The following is a 10,745-nucleotide window of genomic DNA, read 5'->3' as shown; positions in this document are numbered from 1 at the left end:
TTGCTGGATGATCTTTTTTGCATAAGTGTTGAAATGCTGATTGATTCAATGTGTTTGTATGTGTCAAATTTGTAATGCTATTAATAATTTAGGGCTTAGGATTAGGATATCCGATTCGGACACATTTATGTATAATATTGCATATTAAATTTGTTGTGCGCTAGTTACTCTGAAACTGAAAAATGTAATATGCCGAAATGCGCCCTTTCAGCTGGAGCATACTAATATAACAGTATATACTACATTATCTTGTACGTATTTCTCGTTATTGATGGAAGTATCTTGTACAACTCCGATTAGTATTAATATGTTTTAGATTTTAGATGTACCATTAGGAGCAGCAGTTTGCTGATATAAACATACAGCTTCATGTTAAAGCTGCTACTGCCTTTTAGTTTATGATGAATGTGTGTTTTACATGTTTTCACCTTGTACATATCTACAGTGTTTATATGTAATTCACAGATGGAAAACGAAGTACAAACGTCTCCAGATCACACTTATGAGGTTGATGGTGCCGATACAGAGTATATTTCAGGACTTAGTACCTTATTGGCTGCCACAATTCAGGAAACAAAAGAAAGTGTTTCTCAGATCGAATATCTGTTCTGCAAACAGTTGTATCCCGATTTTCAATCGGAATTGAAAAAGGTGTATTCCGAGACTAAAAAAGCTGCAGAAAACGAATGGAAAAAGAAGGAAAATGATCTGATGGATCAAATAAAGAAACTTCAAATTGAAGAAGAAAAGGTTAATGAAGAAAACGAGTTTCTAAAGATGGAAAACAGCAAGATGAAGAATGTTCCAAAAGATATTGAAGAGGAGTTGAAAAGGAAGACAAAAGAGATAGCTGAAAAACGAGAACTACAAAAAAGCTTACGTGAACTTTTAGATTCGAAGGCCAATTTGGTAAATGGTAATGAAAAGAGAAAAACGGAGCTTGAACAGGAAATTAATGATTTAAAATTGAAGTTAGAAGAAAAAGAGAAATCTAATTCTGATTTGCTTAAGTTAATCGAGGAGAAGGAATACGAAATAAAACGAAAAAATGATAAAATGAACGAGCTTTCTGAAAGGCTTCAAAGTTTGGAAAATAAATACGATGAGAAAAAGAAGTATCAAGAAACGGTGATCGTAAACATGAGAACTCAAGCTTTTGAACATTCGAAGACTATAAAGCTTCTAAACGATTGTGAGATGGAAAATCGTGTATTATCAGATCAATTACAAGTTCTAGAAGATAAGTATAAAAGTCAACAAGAACTAATAGACAAGAACGGGTCCCACGATTCAGAACCGATGAAAACGAGAGCTGATTTTGAAGAGCTTCAGAAGGGGAAACGAACGCTTGTTATGAAGGTAAAATGTTTAGAGGAGGAGGTTGATAAGCTTAAAAACGGTATAAGGGTAAAAAGTGAAGAATCAATTGAAGAAATGGAACTGCATGGTAAATTGCTGCAGCAGATTGAAGTAAAAAATGGTGAGATTATGATCGAGAAACAGAAACGAAGGGAAGTTATAGAGGCTTATAAGAAGCTTAAATCTCAGTATAACTATTTATGTTCAAAATCGGGGTTAACTCAGGAAAATATGACTAAAGTTGATAAAGAGTCTGCAAACAATGATCAGAGTATATTGAATTCACCTGGTAATCTTTCATCTTGGTTTTGTTTTTATGGTTTTTAATAGGTTTATTACCAAGTAGATGAAGATACTATCAGGTAAATATAGTGATTTGGCAAAAAAAATGATGTTTAACTAGATGTGGCAAAATGGGTGGGTACTGGGTCGAACTCGAAACTAGTTTGGGTCAATGGGTCATTTTTATATGGGTCGAAGTGAGGTGGGTCAGGTTGGGTTGGGTTGGGTTGGGTTGAGTTGAGTTGGAACACTTTTTTGTCATCATTTTGGATTATTTTGAAATAGGAGTATGTTAAATATGATCACAAACATCATCTTATTCTTTGATAGGAATAATTTAGGCTTGCTAATCATTATCTTATAATTTGTAACTAAACAAAAGTAGGTTAAGGGTATGTTTGGCTGAGTAGCTTATTGGAGCTTATGAGAGCTTATGAGAGCTTGAGCTTATGATTTTAATAAGCTCCAAGTCATAAGCTTTGTTTGGTAGACATAAAAAGCAGAGCTTATGAAAATCATAAGCTCTTAAAAAATAAGCTACTTGTAGTAGCTTATAAAAAAAAGTAGAGCTTATGAACTAAAAAATAAGCTCCAACTGGTTTACCAAACACTTATAAAAAATAATAAGCTCCAGCTACCATCTTTAAAAATAAGCTCCAGCTCTAGCTCTAGTCCATAAACTCCAGCTCCAGCTCCAGCTAGTTTCACCCAAACACACCCTAAACATGTTTCACATTAATTATCACATCCCAACCGATTTCTACCTTTTTTGGAAATAGACTGTCCTTACCCGTTTCCTGACCCACCCATTTTCGCATAGTCTATATTAGTTCTACTATCGCTGAGCCAGTGGCTGGTGCAACGACTAACTTTACTGGCTGAATGTATAGGCTAAGATTTTTAATTGCTTCTGCATTAATTAATGCCTAATATCTCTTCTTATCTGTTATCACAGTTGCAAGCAGAAAACCCCCAAATATCCCAATGTCTACTTTTGAAACAACTAATCGTACTATAAACCAACAAAACAACAAAAAGGAAACTACACAACCCGACAGTGACACAAAGACAAACATATTATCCGGAACAAAACGTCGCGTTTCTCATTGGAGAGACACGAGACCTGCAAAAAGCAGAAACGGGCCCGACCCTCATGATGATTTTCTTGATACTCCATTAGAAAACATCAAAGAAGACTTGAAGAAAAAGTCAAAGGAAGAAGAGATTCAGCATCTTCCGGGCCCGGATCCTAAAGACATGAGTTTTGACAGTTCAGACGATGAGACACAGGACGTAAATGCTGACCTGGCCCAAAGAACCGAGAAGAAAAGTTTCAAGTACGTTGAATCTGTAAGAAAGAAAGCCGAACGGGCTAATTTGAAAGGAGTTGAATGCAAGCAATGTAAGAAGTTTTATGATGCTGTTCTTCCTGATGGTAATGGTGATAAGCAAAATTTACGTTGTGAGCATCATGAAGGTGTTTCTAGGCATCGATATAGATTTGCACCTCCGTCGACTCCTGAAGGTTTTTGGAATATTGGATTTGAATCTGAAATGTGAGTCAGTTTTATGAAATGATGGTGTACAATTGAATTTTTTTTTTTTTTTTTTTTTTTTTTTTACGAGGAACCCCTACTACGAACGGGCACATTGGCCCCCCGCAGCGGGTAAACCCCGGATAAACGGCAAGCCAACCCTCCACCGCTACCAGGTAAAGCATCCTCAGGCTATTGGTCTCTTAAGTTCGCCCCAAGCGTTTGAAGTGCCTTGAAGGGAATCGAACCCGTGACCTCACCTTCATTGAAAGTGTTGGTGGCCATCCAAGCTATGCCTGGATGGTTTACAATTGAATTTCTTATTCAATTTGATGTTGTTAAATTCAAACCACATGATCAAATTCTTCTGTTCAAATTTTTCTAGAACTACTTTTTAAGAAGATAATTGTATTCTCTTTAAAAAGTTAGATTATTGTGTTTGATGATGATTATTTCTAGCATGATGTTAGAGATTATATTTGGTTAACTAAAACTAATCATATATACTAATAATGAGGCAGACTATGGCGTTTAGTGGTGGTTCAATGGCAGTAAAAACAGCAGAATACTACGACATCTCTCAATGGCCACCTTATTTTGTTTAGCTAGTGGCAAAGTTTTAGTACAAATCATAAACACGACTGAATACGATAAGGTGAGGATTTGCGACATCATAAGCTATTGTACGGTCAATCAAATAGAGTGGAGATTTAAGCCAAACTTTAATAAAACAACATTCTTTTTATCGTAACGCAAAACTGAGTTGTGGCACTGCAAATTCATTTTGATGCTTATTAGCCCATAAAGGACACCTGTGGTTGTTGCTCATATTGTCTATGGCTGTTTACTGTCAACGGTTTGTTTGTACCCCATGACTCAAAGCACAACTCTGACTGCAGCGACGGAGCTTGCTTATGTAGGGCAGGGGGTGCCATGGTCCCCCAAAAAAATATGTCCTTAATATCAAATTCTATAGTTTTAGAGATTAGACATGGTAAATTTAAGTATTGGCCCCACCAACCTCGCTAGCATACTGCATACGATTTTGATTAAATTATTATGACCCCCTCATTGTTGACGTTCAAGCTCCGTCGCTGTCTGACTGGTTGTGGTAGTAGTTGCAAGGTGGAGTTGTAGTCTCTTTAGTTCAAACTATTGATAACAGAAAAGAACTTGCGGAAACCAAAATACGTTGATGTTTAGCCTAATGGATGTTTTATAATTTAATATTTTCGTTACAAAATCTATATGCAAAAATAAGTCAAAGCTTGAGTCCAAAACCCAAAATAATAACAGTTCAAAGTAGAACAATCATGTATTGGCATTTGGCCGTTGTTGGTTTGTGGCCACTGAGCTCATCATCATTTGCAGTCTACCTGAGCCTTAGCTTCATATGGTTCCTTCTACCGGCTACAAAAAACAGTATGCACGTTAATACAATCGAATAAGTTCACAATCTAACTTTTAATAGTCCATAAGATTACTTACATATTTGGATATAGATTTTAGATAACATAGATAATACAAAATATAAATCACATGCAGGGTATTTATATGTTACCACGCTCACATAAGTGACACGTTATTGTTTTCGTCTTTGTAGAAAATTTCGGTACTTTGTGCACAGGTAATTAAGGGTCCAGCTTTTAATAGATCGTTAAGATCTCTTAAAAATACATCACAAAATAGCCCAATGGTTGAGGCCCTAAGTTCTTTGCAAGATATCTGAGTTTCGAATCCCATCCAGGACGAATATTCAGTGGTGGCCAGGGATGGGTTGGAAACAGCCAGAAGTAATCCTACTGAGCTGCGTACATCATTACCCGCCCTCCCGGTAGCCCGAACAGGAAAAACCTTCTACCTTTTACATTTTACCTTTTTTAAGATCTCTTTAAATTGACATGTGTGGATTTTTATATAGCACTCGGTGTAGAATTTTGTAGCACTTGTTGTATTCGTGAATGTATGTTTCTGGTTAAATAGATATCTGACGATATGTAACTGCTAGCAGCTATGCATACGTTTAAAATGTAGGCGATTATGTAAAATAATTCTTGAAGTAGACTGATTATGTTTGTTTGCACACAATATATGATTTAATTCTACGAAATTGATATATAGTGTTAAAAGGCTTTATGTGACGATCGCTCCAAATCCATATGGACAATACGTCATTCGTCGATTTCATTGCGAGGTATTTGACCTCTATATGATACGTTTTGTAAACATTGCATTCTTTTGAAAAGGCACACCATTAATGAATATTTAAATCAAAGGTTTTCGACATCTGATGATTTCTACATATAGACAATCATCGTAATATAATAGTTTACAATGATACTTCCGTTGACAATGCAGTCAAAATAAGATACATGGTGATGATTTGGTGAATGCAACGTTTCCTTGAAAAGTATGTCATGTAAGACTCCATGCACATAGCTTGTCTAACATATAAGCAAACAGCGGAAGACTTCTAGGAAACCTGAGAATAAACATGCTAACAAGTGTCAACACAAAGGTTGGTGAGTTCATAGTTTTATTGTTTCGTATAATCTGTATATAAAAGTGGATCACAAGATTTCAGTTGTTTCATCCAGAAACGTTTATCAATAGATTCTACGTAACAGAGCACCCTGGTAACTAAGGTGCTGTTTGTTTTTTAAGATGTTTTGTCTGAAGATCTGCGGACCATGCCTGTAAAGAAGATGCGGTCTGAAGGTCTGTATCCTGAATAATGAAGACCGTTTGTTTTTGGGTCTGCAACATAACTTAATTTTGTCTGCAGCACTTAGAAGCACATTTCTAAGTCTGCGAGGCTGCAGACATAATAAGATATAATTTTATCTTATGTCTTCAGAAAAACAAACTGTCTGCAGTAAAAATGTCTGCGGGCGCGCAGACATAAGACATAATAAGGTCTGCAAATAGAAAAACAAACAACACCTAAGCTTTAACGTTATAATGATAAATACCCAATTCGTTTTAATACACGCAAACCAACGTGCCCTAAACTCAAATAACACACGTCCGTTAAAAGGCTAGCGCTCTAGCTCAGACGGGGATGTCAAGCCCTATGGATCCATATACTGTTATTCGCGCCCACCAGTCCATATCCTATGTACTGGCAGTTACTAGTTACCAAAGTTAAGGGATTTTCGGTTCAAACTCAGTGTAGAATTAAGTATGTACTTGTATCCATTGCGTTTAAAATAAATTGCGTGTATTCTCAGCCGAAAAATATATATTGCAAAAGCAATTAAAAAGGGAGCAATGAAACTCACCTTAGCAGCACATAAAGTTGTTCATCGTAATGTGACCGAAACTCGGAATATCAAATAATCGTAGATCTCAACCTAGAGAACATATGTTGGTCAATAAATGTCTATCAAGCTAGGTCAGGTCATAGTGTATCACAATCATAATGCTCGAGATCGACATATAAAAGTTATCCAAAGTCGTTTCAAAAAGTCAATTTTGACAATAGTTCAACAAACGAGACGTACCTTATATAAGGATTCATTTACTCGGTTGGTAATAGTTAAAAGTTCACTTTATCAATCTCGTAAACAGGTTGTTTAAATCTTAATTGCAGATTCAAAAGCAATTTCAATTAACGTCAATCATAATTCAGTTGATCATATCTTTTAATCCGTTCATCGAAACTATTCGATATCTAAATGAAAAGTTATTGATTTTTCGCCAGCTTTCCAAAAACGTGTATATCATACACCTTTTACCAGTAGTATATGTATTTAATTAGTGATTCATTATAAACTGTTTAACGAAGAAATTTAGTATACAAGCATGCATAAACATATATACTCGAGCACTAGACATGGATACACTATTAATTTATAAAAGATAAAATATAAATGCTTACGTATCAATATTGTGATTCAATATTTCAGAAAAGTACGTAGACGCAACGAAGATGAAAAACACTAGTTTGACTTACGAGCAATACCCTCGAACAATACCCATAACCTCCTTAGTAGTAACCCATAGTTTCCTTAGCTCTATCCCGCTTGAAAACCCATTTTGAAAGTGACACGCTCATGACCTCGTCGTAGTATTTTAAGTGATATAATTAATAATAATAATAATACTATTAATAATAATAATGATAATGATAATAATAATAATAATAATAATAATAATAATAATAATAATAATAATAATAATAATAATAATAATAATAATAATAATAATAATAATAATAATAATAATAATAATAATAACCGTTCTGAATCTTGCTGGAAACAGTTCTGAATCCTGCTGGGCATTTAGAACCGTTCTGAATCCTTCATGACATTTTTATACACCAATTTAGAAGATTCTGTAAGAGTTTTATTGTTTGGAATGTTTCCTTTTCCTTGACGCTGCATCTGTTTCCCTAACCAATACACAGCTCCACATTGCTTCGTGGGGGCAAACTTGGACTCACTTATCGCTAATGTTGGATATCATTACCGATTTCTTCTTTGTATTATCGTGAAAGGTTTTTCTCATTAGCTGATTTGAACATAAAAGACCGTTCAAATTTGATACGTCTAGTGACTTATCTAATATAGAGTTTTCGTTAATATCTGGTTATAGATATTTCACATGCCGGCCACTTATATGAAGTCGACAACATATCTTTGACTCATTCAAAAGAACGACAAATATGAATATGTATTTGCTTGGAGCCAGTTTGAAAAGACACTGGAAGACAAGTTGAACGAGACCTTGAAAGATGGAGATGAAGGTTGACCAATGTTGACTTTTAAATATAATAAATTAAATATAAATATTTTAAAAATAAATATTTTAAACATAGATAAATAAGATAATATGGTGTTACTTTAAATTATATATAGATAGATAGATAGATTTTTATAATGTTTTCTATAATTGTAGTGTATTAATCAATTTATCTCTAAGAGAACTGTGAATATCAATGTTTTTTCGAGAATAGGATTTTCGTTTACATTAGAACAAGGAAAGACAACCATTGATGACTTATTATACGATTTTCAATAAATCAGAAACGGGCTAGTCACCAAGCCACCGTAATGCCGTCGTAACCATCATTTGCAACCATGGCTTACAAAGGGCCACAAGGAGTAGAAATAGTTTAGCAAATCTTAAATATTGTTGAATTTAAAAAAAAAAATACTAACTTAAAAATGCTTTTTATCGACATACCTGACGTTCCAAGACTTCAGTAAAATTCGTATGTCCCTCGCGAAGGTGAAGTTGGCGTCATGCTATTCTATAACTGGTGATGCGATACGTGAATTGGCAACATGAGGTGTAGCAAAGTAGCTCTTTAGAGGTTCTTGATTTAGAATGGATGTAAACGCGTAGCAGATTACTCTCTAAAAAGGTTTCTTCTCTTGCATTATTAACATATTTATTTAAACTTAAGGGTATAGATGTTACAGATTTTGATACGACAAGTTTTGTTAAATCTGGTGCTCAACTTTCATGTGTGTCTAAGAGACTGCAAAAAAGGACACAGATAAAAGGATAACAATGTTGTTAAGTGGTGAAAAAAACAAGTCTTTGTCGTGTCTTGATCTTAGCTGTAACGACCCTGGATTTTCCAACGATTATTTATTAATAATTATTATTATTAATACGTGTGATTAAACGAATGTATGTTATTACATTTACATATTGACATGATTGCCCGTACTTGACTTTAATTGCCCGAAACGTCTTCGTGACACCCGAAACTTTCACGAATAATATTTTTAGAATATTATTTACATTCATGATTAAGTTTATTAATCATTTTGATTAACTAAGGTTATTAGTTGATTACTTGGGCCTTTACTAGTGTTAGTGGACTTTTACTTGAATTATCACTAAATTGGACTTGGGCTCACTTTAATGGACTTGATTAGCCCACCCTACTTCTTATATGGACTTAATGAGCCCATCTAAACATGTAAGTATTACTTGTAATTGTAACTAGCTAGTTTTGTTCATTTGGAATCTAGTTTACACATAATCCCCATGCATGCATCCTCATTATCCAACTTTTAAGACTTTGCACTCAAGGAACTAGTAGGCAACTCATCCCTCCCCCTTTTTTCTGCAGCAGGCCGTCGGCCTTATGGGGTGTAGAGGAGAGTTTTATTTTTTTTACTACTTCACTTACTTGTAATCTCACACACATACTTCATTTCAAACTTACATCTTACTTTCCTCTCATATCTTTCTCTCATCTTTCCTTTACTTGTAAGTACCAAGAACATCTTTTTCTCCCCTTTTCTTTTGGCTAAAACCGAATACCATAACACCACAAAATCATCATCATCATTTGTTGTTTGCTACTTGTTCTTGATTATTATTTAGTTACATGTATTTGTTAGTTACTTTACTTACTAGTTTCCAAGAACCAAACTTTCTAGTTTGATTCTTCATTTTATCTTGTTATTACAAGAACAACAAGAACATAAACTTACTAGTTATGTTTTACATATACTTTCTTAAAGGATTGCAAGTTCATGTGTTGATTAAAATCATACTTGTGATTCATGAAGTAAACTTTAAAGTTTACTTTCTTAAAGATCAAACTTTGGTTTGAATCTTTAAAGTATGAACAACCATGAACAAATTACTTGTTTACTTAGTTTACTTCTTCATTTTATACACTTTAATTTCATGTTTGTTGTTGTTGTTGGTCAAGTACTACAAGTTAGTCTTGATCTCATACTTTCTTGAAATTTAAAGTTAACTTTAAAGATTCAAGAACATGGAAGTGTAACTCTTTATTTATAACTTTACATACTTGTGTTGGATTTAACTTAATAACCTTAGATCTAGACTTTTGGGTCTTGGATCTTCAAGATCTAACTAAGAACTATGTTCTACATCTTAAGATCTTGATTAGTTAGTTTATTTTCAAGTTTATAGTTCCATCTTACTTTTACATTTCATGTATGTGTTAGATCTAAGACTTTGATGTAACTTTGGTTCATCAAAACACTTGCAACACTTAAGTGAGTTGTGCTTCATGTCTTAGACTTACACTTAGATTATGATGGTAAAACCTTGGTGAAAATGATGCAAACACATCAATGAGTTGTACACTTGAAGCTATATGCATCAAGGATGAGAACCATGATGAACATCAAGCACCAAGACCACCGGAACCCACTATTTTTCTGTTTCCTGTCCCCTGCTTACTGTTTTTCTGTTTCTGTAACATACCAGTACACATGGGCTACTGTAACCTTAATTTTCAGTTAGCTCAGTTCGTGTAGATAACTTTTCATATAGGACTCGTCTTAATCCGAGTTACGGTTTAAAATTTATGGCCCTCCGATCGTCACTATGTCCTTTAACGTTGTGCAGAAATTTCTGACCTACTCGCACTTAGACCGTCGCCACGGTCAAACTAAGACGAGTTTGCTTCTGTAAATTTTACCACACTTAAAGGACTTATATACGGAGCCATGGCCACTGGTCTCACCTTAATTCAGTAAGGTAGAGACCGTGGTGACTGACTGAAGTCAGCCTTTGTTTTAAACTACTTTCATAAACGAAACTTACTTTACGCCTTTTGTTTGATGATGA

General features: G+C 34.5%; 1 protein-coding gene across 1 annotated transcript; it reads left to right on the top strand.

Moving 5' to 3' along the window:
- The first annotated feature begins 465 nt into the window (after positions 1 to 465).
- Positions 466 to 3,201, top strand: LOC139897318 (protein gamma response 1). The gene is made up of 3 exons (XM_071880015.1): positions 466 to 1,207; positions 1,325 to 1,648; positions 2,597 to 3,201. The coding sequence occupies exons 1-3, from the start codon at positions 466 to 468 to the stop codon at positions 3,199 to 3,201; spliced, it is 1,671 nt and encodes a 556-aa protein (XP_071736116.1).
- Positions 3,202 to 10,745: the final 7,544 nt, after the last annotated feature.

The sequence above is a fragment of the Rutidosis leptorrhynchoides genome, chromosome 3 (genome assembly GCF_046630445.1).
Source record: "Rutidosis leptorrhynchoides isolate AG116_Rl617_1_P2 chromosome 3, CSIRO_AGI_Rlap_v1, whole genome shotgun sequence".
In the NCBI taxonomy this organism is placed as follows: Eukaryota; Viridiplantae; Streptophyta; class Magnoliopsida; order Asterales; family Asteraceae; genus Rutidosis; species Rutidosis leptorrhynchoides.
This window is presented reverse-complemented; position numbering and strand designations above follow the sequence as displayed.